The 17,519-nt window shown below is 49.2% G+C and overlaps 1 protein-coding gene across 3 annotated transcripts in view; it reads right to left on the bottom strand.

Annotated features, from left to right (window-relative positions):
- The window catches only part of GRID1 (glutamate ionotropic receptor delta type subunit 1), a 670,463-nt gene that overhangs the window by 236,224 nt on the left and 416,720 nt on the right, over window positions 1-17,519 (bottom strand). For all 3 annotated transcript variants that reach the window (XM_023648767.2, XM_023648771.2, XM_070265586.1), the window contains one exon: window positions 10,177-10,230. In XM_023648767.2, the coding sequence (XP_023504535.1) occupies window positions 10,177-10,230 (54 nt within the window). The remainder of the gene's footprint in view (window positions 1-10,176; window positions 10,231-17,519) is intronic.

The following is a 17,519-nucleotide window of genomic DNA, read 5'->3' as shown; positions in this document are numbered from 1 at the left end:
AACCCCACCAGGGGCCTGCTATACCCTATGCTGCGTGTGAAGGCAGCAGCCGCGTGTGTATGTATGTGTGTGTGTTTGTGCGCACAATTGCTTCTCGCCTCTCCGCGAGATGAATCCAGCCTGGCAAAGGAGGTGTAGTGTCAGGGTAGAAGGCACAGATGATAGGGTCTTTCTGGCACAAGCAGTAAGTTCATGCGAATCCATCAGAACCCATTTGTGGGAAGAGCGATGGATAGGAATGCAGAAAGGTAGAGACACTATCCTTTAGTTTTCAGTCACATTTGCTACACGTGGTAATTAAAGCTATTTTTAAAACTCTCCAAGCGTCAGCACTCCTTTCCCAACCATTCTTCTGTCAAAACTCTGCAAAACGACAATATACTTGTTGGGAACAACTGACTCACGTCTGAAACGTGGAATCTGATTCCACAGTAATGGTAGAGGCCTGGCTGAGCTTGAACTTGAACTTTGAACTTGACTGCAAACTGCAGAGGATCCGGAGTGTCTCCTATAACCACGGCCTACCTGTAGTTTAGTGATCCAGGAACACATGTTTTTCACCCACGATACTATAAGCCCTCCCAGGGTGAGGAACACATGCCTCAAATTCTCCTATGCATCCCCAGTGCCTCATAGGTATTTGGTCCATGGAGATAAATGAATGATAGATTGTCAAGAGTTATATATCTTGGTAGGGAGACAGGACTTGGAGGAAGAGGTTAAGGACCGCTGAAGAATCACAGCCTGAATTCTCTGGGGTGTTGGAGAAGAAAAGGTCATGGAAGAAATCAATAGTTGTTGCAAATTGCAGGGAGGGTTATTTGAGCTGAGTCTTATAGGATGCATAGGAGTTTGGAAGGCAGAGCTAGGGAGAACTAAGGTCCCCACAAGCCCAGAACATAGTTACAGAGGTTGTAATTCAGGTTCATCCAGGCAATGACTCAAGCCATGTCCCTATTCCCCTGCCCACCTCATAAAGACATGGAGACCTGGCATCAGTTCCTTAACTCCGGGTGTGCCCTTAATTAAGTCCAAAAGATGAACTTTCCTGCAGGACATCAGCTATTTGTTAGTAAGAGGAGGTATCTTTTAAGAGTGCTTGTGTTACAGGCTTTTAATTAATATCAGCCCTGATATCATTTCCCCTACATTGACCCCAGCATATATGGGGTTAAAACCAAAAGCACTCATTCTCTTTCCCTGTTTCTTTAGTTACACTCACATGTAATTATCTGTTTCTTTAACCTTTGACTCCCTGAGCTTCACAACCAAATAGAAGTTACAAATTGTTAAAGTCCAGGGGCCTCACGCTGGGTTCACACTAAAGTTTGGACTAATCACGGGTCCTTGAAGTTTATTACAGGGAAACTGATGCCCAGAGAATATCAAGAAGCTGCAGCTTCCCAGGCCCCAGCTCCTTGGCTTCCTGGCGCCAGAATCCACCATGCACCATGGATGCAGACAACCAAGGACCTCCACCTATAGACTTCCTCATCTCACCACCCCCATCTGCCTTGCAAACAGCCTCACAAGACCAGATGCTGCCCGATGGGAAAATGCTGACCAGCTGGGTCACAGGCTCCCCATTCCCTACCAGCAGGCACATTCCTCACAAACTTTTAAAAACCCTTTACCCACTTCTTAATGGGGAGCCAGCGGTTCTTAAAGAGCTAGCCTGCTGCGTGGTCCCTTTGCCCAACAAAGAAAATAAAAGCTGATGTTTTTCCTTTTCACCCAAACCTCTGTTCTCATTATTTGGCTTGGCACCGAGTTCAGAGACTGAATATATGCCAGGCCCTGTGATGGGTCACTCTGGTGAGTTATCTCATTTAATCTTCACAACTTTCCTATGAGGCAGCTATCATGAACCCTACTGAGCAGATGGAAAAGTTAAGGTTCAAGGAAGGAAGTGAAACAATTGGCCCAAAGTCAAAGAAGTGGTGAGGGTTGGAGCCAAATCATATCCAGGGTGTGGTCCGAAAGACTGACCTAGAACACAACAGTACGTCACTGCTTTCTCAGTACTGCTCCCCAAATCCGCCATCTGTGCAGCTCCAAGTGCCCTCCCCCTGGGGCTTAGAAAAGGGCTGAAGAATGATATTACATAACAATTTCCTCATGTATCTGTAACCATAAGTGTTAAATCTCACAGATTTGGGGCTGAGAAAGGAAAATAGATATATTCTGATTAACAAATGGAAGTACATTTCCAGTAAATACTGTTTGTTCCCTTCAGATACTGTGCATGTGACATGTATTAGCTGATTTGTGTGGGCTTTGCAGACTTCTTTCACCTTTTCCATAGGAGATTTTAAAAAGAAGGTGCTAATATGTAAAATAACATAAAGGGAAGAAATCCAGTCATAAATAATAAAAGTTTTATAATAAGACTTTTCATGACAAGAACTATATTATTGCTTCCCAATTATGAAAAAAATCAAACATTGCTGGTATTTGGTCATGTATTTAGCATTTAGTGAGTGCTGTGTGTGAAGGGGAAAGAGAAGAGAGGGGCAGTGTGGTATAGAGTATATATTTCTTAAATCTGGAGTCACTCACACCTAACTTCAAATCTTGACTCTGCCACTTACTAAGTGACATTGAAAAGTCAGTCCACTCCTCTGAGCCTCTGTTTCTTTATCTGTCAAATGGAACAGTACAAGTTGAAGCACCTAGAGACTTGGTCCTCCAAGCCTTCTGCACATTCACCCCAGGTCAGCACAGCCTCATGGCAGCAGCACCTGACATCAGTGGTCAGTCCTATCTCTGAAACGGTCTCTTCACTTGGCTTCCAGGATTCCACCCTCTAATGACCATATACAATACTCACATTAAATGTAAATTATCTAAGCACTTCAATTGAAAGGAAGACTTTTATAATGGATAAAACAAAATGGCCTAAAGAGACATACTTTAAACAAAAGGAAACAAGCAGGTTAAAAGTAAAACGATGGAAAAAGATACATAACGCTAACACTAGTCAAAATAAATCTGAACTAGCTGCAGGATTATCAGATAAAGTATAGCTCAGAGCAGAGGGATAAAGAAGGCCATTTTGTAATAACAGATCAATTAACCAAAAGGACATAAAAATCCTAAACGTTTATGTGTCTTGTAACACAGCTTAAAATATATTAAGCAACCACTTATTAAACTACATGGAGAAACTGGCAAACTTACAATTAAAGTTGAATATTTTGATACCCCTCTCTCAATAATTGATAGAACAAATAGACCAAAAAACCATCAAGGATGCATAAGACAGAAACAACACTCTCAGCTAAATTGACCTGACATTTATAGAACGTTCCACACCGCAACAACAGATTATACATCCTTTTCCAAGTGCACATAAAACATTTATCAAGAAAGACAATATACTGGACTATCAAATAAGTCTCAATAAATTTCAAAGGATTCAAGTAATAGAACCTATGTTCTCTCACCACAATGAAACTAAATTAAAAATCAATAAGAGGAAGATACCTGCAAAAAATCCCCAAATATTGGAAAACTAAATAACGCACTTCTAAACAACCCATGGGTCAAAGAAGAAATCAAAAGATAATATAAAAAGAATTTTGAATTGAATAACAATGAAAACACAATATATCAAAATCGAGGGGACACCATCAAATCACTTAAGGGGAAGTTTATAGCACTAAAGGAAAATAAAGTTCTCAAATCAATGATCTCAGCTTCCCCTCTAAGGAAGATATAGATGGCAAATAAACACATTAAAGTTGCTCAGTATCATTAGTTGTCAGGGAAATGAAAAGTACAGTCACAATGAGGTACCATTATAGACCCCTACAAGGGCTAATATCATAACATCTCATCAAACCAAGAACCGAAGAGGATGTGGAGCAATTGGAATTCTCACACAACCTGGAAGTTTCTTAAAAAGTTAAACACACATCTACCCTACAACCCAGCAATTCCACTTGTAAATATGCACCCAAGAAAAATGAAAGCACATGCCCACAGGAAGACTTATCCATGAATGTTCACAGCAGCCTTATTTGTAGTCACCAAAAATCTAGAACAACACGAATGTCCATCAAGGCGTAAATGGATACCCAAATTCTGGTATATCCATATATTTGAATACTCCTCATCAATAAAAAGAAAAGAACTATTGCTATATATCGCAATATGGATGAATTTCAAAATAATTATCAGGAAGGAAATAGCCACAGCAAAAGAGAAAACGATTCCATTTATATAAAACTCTAGAAAATACAAATAAACTGTAGTGCGAGAAACAGGTTGCCTAGGGAGTAGGGAAAGGTGATGCAGGGATGGGATTACAAAAGGTCACAAGGATGCTTTTGGAGTGATGGAGATGCTCGCTACCTTCACCATGGTTACAGTTTCACGGGTGTACACATAGGTCAAACGTAAGTTGTACACTTAAATACGTGTATTTGTTGTATGTGAATTAAACCTCAATAAAGCTGTTAATTTTTAAGTAAAAAATAGATTTAAAAAAGGGATGCTTAAAACCAGTGCCTGGCTCTGTCTAATGTCTGATAAATGGCAACTCCTGTTCTTCGTTCTGGGTTCTCAGCTGGAGCTCCAGAGGAGGGTAAGATGTGGTCCCTGTCCTCAAGGACCCCTCAGTGGGGCTGGAGAGAGAAACAGGCAAATCGATTACAATGAACATAATTGCTTTTGAGTGTTACTAAATTAAATGTGCAAATTGTAAATGGGGACTTAACATCCAAACAGAATTGGAAACTTCAAAATGAAAGGAAGCAAACGAATTAAATCTTTTTCCTCCCTCTCTTTCTCTGTGTCCCAAATAGAGATTTCCTAAAGCTATTTGATTCAGCTTTCATATCATGGTATTTTTTCTTGTTTTCTTCAATTAGTGCATTAGCATTCCTTTCCCCCACATTATACACGTGTAGCCTAATCTCGTTTTCATTTGTTTTATCTCAGCGTGTGTTTTGGGGTAGGAAGATTTGAAAGTCTGGAGTCACGTTCTCTGGACTGTTGATGGAAGTCCCCTCAGGGGTAGGTCAAGGTCTGTACCCAAAGCATCCTCCTGGAGGATCTATTGGTGACAAACCAAAGAAAGTGATAAGGCGGAGCCTGGGGCCTAAGGGCCAACAACAGGAGCGCACTCTGGGCAGAGGGGGCTGAAGAGGTCCAGACACTGGGATGACCCTGTGCTTGGGGTGGTGGAGACCTCTTAGGTCAGAGCAGCTCTATATGACATGAGGTAGCAGGAACTGAGACCAGAAGGGGCTCTGAAGGCAGCTCATGAACAGCCTCACGGGACACGTGGAGGAATTTGAGCTCTACCCTATGGCCCTGACACTGCACCACCTGCCAACAACCTGTTCCAGCACAGAGGTGAGCACCTGTCAAGAGGAAAAGCACAGGCATGTGTTGGAAACACGACAGCATGTGGCAGGCAGTGTGTACCGCCTCATCCTTGGAAAGCACGGCATGCATCAGACACCAAAGATGCCTGCCGAAGGCACCTGTTTCACGCCATTTAAGTTCTCCACCCTCCTTGATCACAGAATCCTTTTTCCACAAATCACCTGCAAAGTAGCAGAACACGTGTTCCCCCAGCACAATTTGGACGCTGCTGTAGGAAGCCTAGCCAGTGCTCCCTCTGCCCTCCTCCCTGGCTGCTCCACCATTTACCAATGGCTGGGTCCAGGGGCAAGGGGAGCAAGCATGTGCCTCAGAAGAAAGCCTGTACCGCATGGGCCTCATAATTCAGGCACAAGAAAAGGAGGTGCATGGAGCACAGGGTACTGACGGCTGGAGCTCCTGGAGCAGGATCACAGCTTTCTGACTCCATGAAGGAGTGGGATGCTTAGAAATGCCTCTTCCTCCATGTGGAGGCAATTAGACAAGCAGCAACAAAGGGAGGAAGCAACAGGCAGACACAGTAGCAGGAGGCTTAACCCAGCGTCTCCTCCACGTGTGAGCCCTTCATGCTGGGGACTCCGGAACCTGAGAGAAAGGAGTCCAACACTCACTTATGGGCTGTTCAGGGAGTCAGGGATGTGCATAAGGTCCCCAACACAACATAGCAGGGGTGAGCAGTACACAACAGCAGGAGAACGAGGAACCCTAGTGGGGAAATCCAGGAAGACCTTTCATCAGAGTCCATGTTTAGCAGACCCCTGAAGGAAAGATAAGTCCTTGACAATCAGAGATTCAGGAGGGGCATGCAGGCATAAAGGGAAATCCTGGCACAGCCCAGAGCCAGGAGAGGAAAATAAATATTGGAAGCAGCCAGTCACCGATCTGCCTGCACGGATGAGCCATGGGACAGTGAGCAGAAGGGGAGAAGTCAGTAAGGCTGCAAAGGCATGGTCAGGGTCATCCTGGAGTGGGTTCTGGGGCAAGGAGCCTGATGTGGGCTTTTCTCCATTGGCTAGGGAGCCAACCAGAAGGATGGGGACACTGGTCCCTGAGATTGGAGCACAGTGAGAACCAGGTTAGGGGGAGGAGAATAAGCAGAGATGCACTGAGCTGGAGGTGATCATGAGGCTTCCAAGTGGCTGAGTTAAGACGGCATCTGAATCTCTGGGTCTGAGCTCAGAGACAAGGTCTGGAATGGACATGGGATGTGGGGGTCATCAACATATGCTGGCAAGGAGGCAGGGGTGCCAAGGGCCTGCCAACTGCGCCTCGTCCCTCTTAGAACCCACCTCCCCCTGGGCCCCTGTTGAGCCACAGATCACGGCTCAGGAGCTCACTCACTGAGAAAACCTAAGTGCAAGGGTTATGCATGCTATTGCGCTGCTTGTTCAGCATCTTATTCCATTCCCACCAAAGCGTGCTTTGTCTCCAGGTCTGGAAGAGCTAGTTTAACAATGAGAGGTGCCCGCAGCAAATGGAGCACTCCACGTCTGCAACACAGTTGGTTCTGGAAGGAGCTGGAAGTCACATACATATTCCATAAAAGAATTTCCTCTGAAAAGTTCCCAAGAGGCCAGACTATGAGGCGGCACGTCTCCTGCCTGGACGCAGAGCCTCGCGGGGAGGACATTCTCCTCTGTGTCCAGGCCCCACCAGCACTGAGGACACCTGTGAGTCACTGGGCCAGAGGGACAACTGGCTCACCTGGATCTGCTGAGGCCACATGGAGAGGAAGCACTCCAGCCCAGCTGATAAAGAGGTTCTGGAAGACACCTAGCTCAACCAAAGTCAAGTCTAATGGGTCCTGACCTGGCAGCTTCTGATGAGCAGCCCCAAGCGGTCCCCTCTGTCCCCAAGACTCGGGTCTTCATCGCTGCCTCTGTCTTTTCTCAGAGGCTGCCTGGGAACTGCTCATCAAAGCAACTTGCTCTATCCTATGGACATGCACCTGCCTTCAACCAAACCTTTTCAAGAATCAACTCTCTGTACCAGACATGGAGGATTCAGAGATGAGCTGGATTCTGGCCCTGTCCTCAAGGGACTCAGGACCCAGTGGCCTCCATGACTATGGGTTCATTTTGCTTTCCCCAAGTTCTTTCAAATCCCCTACCCTCCACCAAGCTAACATGTAACTTAATCAGTCCATGAAAATATAGTTTACTCCCAACAGCACTGCTTGCCAGTGTCCCCACAGTGGAGCCCAGAGACCTGGAGAAACTATCGGTGAGGCGCACAGACTCACAAGCTTTTCTCTGCACCCAATTACCCCTTCTCCAAACAGGCCTGTCACATGCGGCACTGATATTCACAGGTGAGGGGGCAGACGCATTAAGAAAGCCACTGTGTAGAGAAAGCAACAGAAACACATGCCCTTAAGTGTTTATCTTGAATCTGGGAAAATACATTAAGCGAGTCAAATGCAGAGGGAGAAATGGAGGACGGAGCCTGTGAGGAATGAAGGAAGCAGGGGGCAGAGCTGGGGACCACCGCGCAGGCCTTCTTGGGGACAGAGCCACGGACCTGGGCTCGTCTGAGCAACTGAACTTCTTCCAGAGACATGGGGAACAGCTCAGGAAGAGAGACGATGGGGCCCCAGTGCAACGGCTGAAGCCTGGAGACAGCTGGACCCACCAGACACCCGCCCCTGACTCTCTTCCCACCTTGTTCTGTCCTAGTCATCACATACGACAAGCAGAAAAGCACCTGGGATACTGTTTGTTTGTGGTTCCGTATTTGGATAGAGCCTAGAACGACACAGCTGTCACAGAACTACAGGACTTTTGCTCCCAATGGGGCCATGGGTGTGCTGGCCCAGGGTGCGCTGCTGAGCAGGGAGTGACAGAGCCGTCCTCCTGGGGAGGCTGCTCCAGGGGCTCTGATGAGTCTGCCCCCACCTGACTCCTGGTAACACCCAGGAAGCCCCACGTTCCAGCCGCACTGGGGTGCCTCGCACTGGCCCGTCTGAACTTAACCTCAGCCCTGAAGAGGGAGTCAGGAGAGACAGGCAGAGGACGCTGGGGGTGGGTCGGAATGCAGGGGAGAGAAAAGAAAACAGGTTAGAAACATAACAACGCAGCACCTTTTAAGACAGGCAGCAGAGAAATGCTGGCTATCCAACGTGGAAAAGTCACCAAAAACACAAAGACTGCACCAGACATTCATCTTAAGGGGCACACGGAATGCATGCTTTCTCTAGAACAAAGAAACCGGACTGCAAGGAACCTGCAGACAAGCTGGCAAAGCCCAGAGGATTAGAACTTCCCAAGGACCAAGGAGGACTCATGCAGGCTCCAAAGAATAGGGAGGCGGCCATCATGTCCCTTCTAATTACCAGCACAACCATCCGCAACAAGGGATCAATGGACAGTGACCACGCATGTCTCCAACAGGCCCGCGTGGACGCGGAGCTAATAAGATGTGAATTTATGGAGGAAAACCATGAAAAGTAGGCCTTGCCGGCAGTTACTATCTGATACTACCTGCAAAATTATTAAAATAAGCCACCCAAAACCATAGGAGCACTGAGCTAATGAAGAAACACACATCATAAAAGAATAAATTACCGACATCATAAACCTTGCATCTTCTAGAATGAGGCCATTAGAAGTTGATCAGTTAATTTAAGAGCAGCTGAAGGCTGCAGCTTTGATGGGAGCACGCACCAAGAAACCTGTCCCAGACTCAGCTCTGTTAATGCACCCGGGCTGCGCTGGTGGGTGCTTCCTGAGTGGATACATGAGCAGAGGGGAATCTGCGGGGAAGCTAGGGCATGTGGTCACAGGCCACTCCCGTGTACTGCCAGCAGCCTGGAGGAGGCCAGGGCCAGCCAGAGTGTCACTGGTGAAGAGCAGACCACACCATGATGAAACCTTGGTGTTCCCATTCCTCCAAGGGCCCAAACCAGTGGGATGGCCAGTCACGGCACACTCCCCATTCATCCTCTTTAAATGGTTACACTGATCCCCACCCCTACGAGTTGCATGAGAATGTGTGCACACACATTTACACTCATACATGCATACACACTTGCACACACATGCACATACCCACACATACACACATACACACACTCACACACACACTTAAGCATGCACACATATCCATACACCCTCACACACACGCATTCCCACATACACTCACATGCATGCACTCTTATGCACACGCTCACACTCACACACAAACCTTCAACCTCCAGCATGAAATGCACCCTCCATCCCCTCCTCATTCCTTTGCCCCACCCCCGTGCACCCCATTTTCTAACCTGCCCTAATCTTTCCAGCCTCTGACCCCTGAGGGGCTGCCTCACCTCACCCCCATATCTAATGTCTGACATCACTTCTTTTTTTTGTTTTATTGAGGTCATATTTGTTTATAACATTATCTAAATTTCAGGTGTACATCATTGTATTTTGATTCCTGAATAGATTGCATTGTGTTCATCACCAAAAGTCTAGGTTCCATCCATCACTGTACCCATGACCCCCTTCCCCTCTGGTAACCACCAATCTGTTCTCTGTATCTTTGTTTGTTTGATGTTGTTTTTCTCTTTGACTTTTGACTTCGTTGTGGACTCAGGTCTGGATTAGTCCCCAGTTCCCACCTGCCTCAGGTGAGCATCTTGGTAGGTCAAGTCCAACTCTCTGACCTCCTGTCTTGCACCGTGGAGCCCTGAAATTCACTCCAGCACCCCAAGTCAGAGCCGGACCTGAAAGGATCACTCTGGGCTTTCCCAAGGGGCAGGGGGCTCGGTGCGGGCTGCACCCCTCACCATTCTGGGGCTCTTACCTCGTTCACAAAGACCCAGTGGCTGTCCTTGGAAGCCAGGTTGGTCTCCACGGCCTGCAGAGAGAAAGAGAAAATGAACATGAACAGAAGCGAGCCAGAAGCTGGCAGACACACAGGACGACTGCCGAGACGGGGTTTGATAAACATTGTTCTTGGAGAATTTTTTCCTCACAAAACATGCCACCCCCCTGGGACCAGCTCTGGCTGCCTCCACCAAAAGACGCTTCATTTGAACACAGACATCTGCTTTCCTGCTGTTGGTCCGCCCTCTCGTACACCAGCCCCGAGCAAGGTTAGAAGCTCGAGTTCCTGCAGGCATCACAAGGCCACAGGCGTGGGCAGCCCTGCCCCACCCCGCCCCGGGAAGGCCTGCAAACACCTTTCTGGAGGGGCACTTAGGGGATGAGTCTCATCATTGCCCAAGGCGAGAGAGTCAGGAATCTGAAAGGATGGATTTATGGCAGCTTGTCCAGTGGTGCTGAACACACTCGGAAAATGGCAGCTCACAGCTGGGGCTCTGAGCTGCCTTCAGCTGTAGGACCCATAAAATTGGCTCTTTCCTGCTTCTGGGCAGTGACCCCACCCCATCACTCTCTCTTATAGTACTCTGTGCTATTTCTTTATAGCACTTGTCATTTCTGTGCCTGAATAGTTATCAGTTTTTTATTTCTTATTGTCTATCTCCTCCACCAGGTTGGAGTCTCCATGAAGTCAAGGGCCACGTCTGTTTCGGTCACACTTGTGTCCCAGAAGCTTTCACTACAACCAGCACATGGCAGGCATTCAATAAATGTTGTTGACTATGTGATTGACGTGTTGGAGGGCCAGGCAGGTAGGACCTGGGTACTTATTTTGTTTCTCATGTTTTTAGGAGTGCTTTTTCCCTCCTTTAATTGGAAAGCCAACAGATGGAAAGAAGTAGAAGAAACGGATAGTTTTCAAGCATGTTCTGTAAGAATACTCAACAGTTTGCAGGTGCCAAGTCCTTGGTGGTTGCCAGGCACTGGGCCCAGAGGTCTACAAACCTGGGAGAGACCTATCAGATTGTGGCCCTCATGTATTTGTTTCCTTGTTTGTTTATGTAGTTTTGTATTCTTGTAGTGTAGTTTTTATGACTCGTTTTATTTGAAAAAATACAGAAAAATAAAAATGTTCAAGTCACCGCCTGTCCCTGTCCCATTTTTTAAAAATGTGCTAAAGTAGTGAACATGCCCCCATTTATCCCTCCAAATTCCTCCCCCAGAGATTGTCTGTGGTGTCCCCTTGCAGAAGTTTTTAGGCACATCTGCAAGTACGTATCTCCATACACACATCAGACGGACGTTTTCATTAAAATGAGATCATGAAATACACAGCAGGATAAAACTACTGCTTTTGACTTATACTGTATCAAGAATATCTTTCCTTATCAATACAGAGATCCTACTCATTCTTCTTGACAGATGAGACATAGAAGGGTAAGGAGCCTGCCTGTTCCAGTGACCAGCCATAAGTGGGACTGCCATTGCACAGGGTTCAGTTAGAACCACACCTACACAAGGAAGGGCAAGTTTGCTGGCCAACACAATAAGCAAGTGGAAATAGAGCCCACGGGAGGACCCAGGCCAGCTCCAGCATCTCAGTCCTTTATGGACTGCTCCCTCTAGGACACCAAAGGTCGGCATAGGGGACTTTCCTAGACCATGTTGGGTGAAGGACACAGACTCTCCTTCTTTAGCCTATGAATAAGAGGGTGCCAGCCTCCACAAAGACAAATGAGGACAGGAGTCTGGACTGGGCTGGAAGGGGATTGCCTCCACTGGCTGTCATTTAACCACTCTGGTCTCCATCTATTCATCTGTGAAATGTAGATAATGCTCGCCCCCTCTTGTCGGTCAAGGTATGTAAAATTTTAAGTCCTCGGTCTCAAGAAGCAGCAAGCACACAGAATGGTGTCCGTACAAGTCCCAAGTGTTTCCCACAAAGCAGAGATGCAGGTTCCACTTCTGCTCCTCGACTCGCCCCGATTCTTGAATCCTGAGAGTCTTTTCTAGCCACACAGGTTCTTCTCCTCTTCATGAGCCATGCCCCCACGAAACCCTCTCCTCCCCAGGATAGATGAGTTATGTCTCTCTCCTCCCCTACCTCAGGAAGAAGACTCCAAGTGTTCTCTCTCCTCCACCTGAGAGAACGGAGTTCCGAGAGATGCCAGGCCCTGAACCTGGATACCGCATGGGGCCACGTCCCAAACACCTTCTGTCTCATTCCACAAACTCAGTAAACCAGACCCTCTCCACAGAAGCCACGAGGACTCCAGAAGAGCAGCTCTCTGAGGAGCCTTCTGACCCCCAGGCGGGTGGAGTCACAGCCTCCCAGCCCTGAGCTTCTCTCCTCTCAACACTCAGACTTCCCTGCATGCCTGCAGAAGCCCAGAGGCCCGGAGAGGAAATCCGGGAGGCCGATGTGGACCCGGGGTGCTCTGAGAACACACAGCAGCACACTGCTGGGCTCCGGCTTGCCTCCACTCCCAACACTTCCGCATTTCCATAATGCTCGCTTGGCACGCTTGTCAAATCTGCACATGACACAGAGCTGAGAGGATGTCATACGCCTGAGAAAGCTGGAACATGGAACTGACTCTAAGGAGACATAGTTTAATAGGGCTGAACTCAAAGTCCTACACTTCGGCCCAGGGGCAGAAGGGCAAATGTGGAGAGGAGATTTGAAAGTAATACCACTAAGTAAAGACCACGGGATAGCAGGGGGCTGGCGGTCTGCTCTGTCCTTTGGGGGGTTGACTACTGGGCTACCCTGCTTGATGGAGGACACTGCAGACTGGAATCTGGTCATGGAGTGGGACAGTGTAAACTAAGGGCCAGTTCAAGTGACCAGCGATGCTTAGCAGCCAGGACAGTACAGGCGTCTTTAAACACACACAGAACTGTCACGTGCAAGAGAGACTGGAATTGCTCTTTGCAGCCTCTGAGAGTTGAGTTCGGACCAACGTCTCCAGTAACCAAAGAGGTAGATATCAAGTCAGCGTAAGAGAGAACTTTCAGACTTTCCAAGTAGTTCAAGACGGAACGGGCTGCCTGAGGAGCAGCGAGGTCTCATTGCGGGAAGTGCCCGAGTGGCAGGCAGACAGCGGCGCCATGGGACGTAGTTAAGTATCAGCGTGGAGGTTGACCATGGGTGGGGGTTGAGACCCCATCACGCACTGACATTCTGCAGCGGTGATTCTCAAGTCTGGTTGCACGTAAGAACCTCCTAGGGAGCTTTGAATAACGTGGACCGCCCGGGCCCCACCCCTCGGGATGCTAATTCACTGGGAATGGTGAGGTGCCTGCCATCCCGTGTCATCTCAGAGCTCCGACCCTGACTCTTGGCCTCCGGGGCAGGGAGCCCGGCTCCAGAATGGAGAGTTCTGTGAATCTGAAGGGACAGGTGCACCTGAACAGGTAAGAGTCTCTGTGCATGTCCCCGCAGGAGCCAGCCGCGCAGAGGACCTGACTCAGTGGCCGGCACCTTGCAGGGAGCGGGTGGGAGCCCTGATTACTCTAAGGAGTCTTCCCACCTGGTCCCAGACTCATGCGTGGAAGATATTGACAGAGAGAATTGATCAGAAAACCCCACAGGACCACTGGCCAACTTTCCTGTCCTACTTTCCCTCACCAATTAAGCATCAGCTAATTTGTTAAGCCTCTTTTCCCTACACGGAGATAAATAGCACTTGGCTGCAGCCTTTTCCACCGGGTGCAACTCACACAGAAGCTGAGATAGATGGCGAGAAGGAGAAGCGGCTGCAGATTTAGTAAGAGCACCCCGCCCTCCCCGGCTAATTACTAAAGAGCCGCCAGCTCCGCGGGAAGAGCCCTAAATGCTCACAGCCCAGTGGGCAGTGTCCCGCCCAGCACCACTAATTCCCCTTCTAAGTGCTGTCCTTTCCCTCTTCCTCCCCAGCCACATCTGAGGCAGATGGAGGCTGAGATCTCAGTGCAAGCAAGGTAAGAGGAGGCAGCCAGAACACGTTCGAATCCCAGTTCCGCCACTGCCTAGCTGAGTGCTACTGGGTGAGCTCCTCCACCTCTCTGAGCCGCCCTTCCTCCTACAAGGCGTTCAAATGCCAACAGTGCTATCAATGCTCTGCCCACATCCCCCTCACATCCCATGAGGATTTTTGAGCACATTGGCGCCCTGCGTGCATTCATTCTTAGTGGCAGACACCCACGGCTCAAGCTGCCGGAACACTGCTTGGCACTCACAAGCAAGTGCCTGGGAATTTACAGCCCTAACCAAGGACTGAGGGTGTCACACACACAAATCCTAGCTGCCCTGTTCCCTGATGGGGACTGCTCAGAGCATGAGCTCAGCTGTTTCTAGAATCCCGCTGCGGACGGAGCCAAAACTGCCTCGCTTGATGGCGAGCCCTCCCCGGCATCCCTCATTCCTTGTTCCACGTTCCCACTCCCCTGCTGTCTTGCTTCTTTTAAAAATTCCCCTGGGAATACTCTTAATAAATCATCGTCACACAAATCCTCACCTCAAAGTCTGCTTCTGGGAAGCCAACCTGAGACAAACACCTCCCACCTGGGGGTTACCATGAGAATTAAATGAAGTGACATGTGAAGCTTCCAGCCCAGACAGGAGCTCGCTCCAGATGATCAGTCAACATGCAGGTCCTCCCATGTCTTCCACTCACGTCTCCTGCATGGTCATCATTCAGTGGTCTCTTTCAAATGTGTAGAAGTGCACCATCGCTCATGTGCTCCTGCCTTCCTTCAACAGACCAGGATGGTCACCCACCAGCAACTGTCCTAACTCTTCTGGATCCCGGCGTGAGCCAGGAGCCTCGGTCCTGCCACCACAGAGCCAACAATGGCAAGACGACCGACAATAAACACCCACCGCCAATGTGGTAGCTCTGCCTCCTCCAAGAGTCCACAGACCCTTCAAGGCAGCACACACGGGGCTCCCTTGTCTTGGCCGAGGTGTGGGTCTACAATTGTGTAACGCTTGCCGCATCTGCAGAGAAGTCCCAAGCCAACCCAACAATAAAGGGAAGCCCCTTTGTTCTGGGGGCGGAGTGGGGAAGGGAGAGGAGCCGGCCTCCTGCTCAGGATCGACTCCAGGTCGTCTTCAGCAAGCAGGAAGGCCAGTTTCCTGCAACTGGGCTCCTCTCCTGGAGCTGGGCACCACGGCTGTGGGACAACCCTCCAAATAATGCAGCGTAGGTGGCGGAGGCCTGAGCAACTGCGGGAGGTCCACGCAGAACCTGGGAGCGGGCACTACGTCTCAGAGAACCCCAGGGGCCCCCACAGTGGCTCAACGCCTCAACACAGCACAGGTGAGGTTGTTGCCTTGAGTCCCTCAGGGTCTTGCCAAACCATCAGAGCCCAGAGCCTGGCTCCTGTGGTCCATCAATAGACTGGCAAACACAGAACTTTAGAAGAAGAGCTGAGGAGGTGGAAGCTTCCAAAGGATCATGCCGTCTCCTGGTTTAGCCCCTTTTGAACAGAAGAGATCAAGATGCTGAAGGTGGCACGTAGCCCATGGAATGGGCTGGGACAGTGGATGGGGCAGTGGGACAGTAGGGAGGGGCGTCACTTGCAGAGGCACAGCTGGACGTCTACACTTGTGCGGATACCACATACCACCCTCTTGAGAGAAAAGTGTGCCATCATGGGAAACCCCTGTTAAAGGAAGCGGAAGGCAGCTGTTCCCACGCTTTGGGAAGGGAAAGTGTCCCCTTGACATGAGCAGTAGGTCCTGTCTGAACCTCAGGGTGCCTTTCCCCTGGCCAATGGCATCAACAGAGCTGGGGTATAAGCGATGCAGGATATCAACATGTCATCCTGCGGGCCCACTAAGAGCCAGGGGACATTTGCATCCTGTCTGGCCACCCAGCCACCCTGATTCCACGGTTTCCATAGAGAAGTAGATGCAGACCAAGCGCCAGCTCCTGGCTCCTGAACTCTGTGGACAGAAAGCAGCCCAGAGCACTGGCGGGAATGGTCTGCTCAGGGCAGCTTGCCTGGACGGGCCCCAGGAGGCCCCTTGACCACATGGAGCTGAGGATCAGTTCTAATATCCAAACGCCTAGAGGGGAGCAGAGAAGACAGAGGTTCTGAGGGACTGGAGGAAGCACCGCCAACCTGGTCCCCTTCCTGAGTGTTCTCAGGCTTTTGCGCACGACCAAGTCTGAGCCATTCCCAAGGGCAACGAGAGCCTGCTTTTATCAAACACCCAGCCAGACACTTCAGCGTGACATCTCCTCCACTTCACGACCCACAGGCCTCGCTTTCCTCACAATACCCTAATGAGCCGGGCAGCGTTCTCAGCCCCATTCACAGACCTAATTGTGGACCCAAATCTTGCACAGGTCCCTCAGCTCATGCTCAGCAGAGACTGGATTCGAACTCGGGGCCATCTGTCTCCAAAGCCTGTGTTTTTTTTCCCTTGGTCATGCTGCTACCCAAAAAGACTGAACAAATGTCAAAGCCAGCAGACGAGCCTTTGGGCCCGGGCCTGGCCCCTGACAGTGAGAACAAAACGATCCTTTTTCTCATAACCGAGAAAACACCGTTGCCTTGCTTCTCCAGGTTAACTCGTTCTCAAGCCCAAGACCATTACTCCACTTGCATTTCCTAAGGATGAGCCTGTTTCACTTTATCTTGGCCTAAAGGAAAGGTAAATGGAGTGGAAAAAACCTCCACATGGAAGCCTTCCAGCGGCATTGCTGAGGATTTATTTTACAAAGTGCAAATGCCACCGATTATTTATGTATGTGTTAATTGTTGGCCACTTACCTAGGCACCCCCCCAACGCAGGGAGCTTGAGATAATGAAAGCTTGTCGACAATTAGCATCTTTTTAAAACCCCAACTCTAACATTTCGGAACATCCCCCCCGGAGCCCAGGGCCTGGCATTTTCCCAAGGACAGACACTGAGCTGACATTAAAGACCCACTGTTGCCTTTGCAAGGACATGCTATTTAGGAACAATTCTCTCTATGCAATGTCACCCCTCTGAAGCACGAGGGAGTGCAATGCCCCCCACTTGCAAGGAAGGGGAGTAGCTGACTACAAGACTAGGGATGATTCGAGGAGCCCATGTGCAAGGAAATGAGCAAAGCAGCTACGTAAGGCCCAAGTTTCAGAGGCTACGCCCAGAACCTCAAGAAAACACAGAGGGCAGATATCGCTGAACTGTCTCAGGCTACTCTGGGCTTCCCAGGGGCCTGCCGTCTCAGGAAGAGGGCCCAAGATTCTGGCCAAGCTGCTTCTGTTTCCCTAGCCTCATCTCCAGAACCTCCTGGGACCTTGCTTTCCCTGGAAAAGTGCCTAAGCTTCTCTCCAGGTCTATGG

The sequence above is a fragment of the Equus caballus genome, chromosome 1 (genome assembly GCF_041296265.1).
Source record: "Equus caballus isolate H_3958 breed thoroughbred chromosome 1, TB-T2T, whole genome shotgun sequence".
In the NCBI taxonomy this organism is placed as follows: domain Eukaryota; kingdom Metazoa; phylum Chordata; class Mammalia; order Perissodactyla; family Equidae; genus Equus; species Equus caballus.
This window is presented reverse-complemented; position numbering and strand designations above follow the sequence as displayed.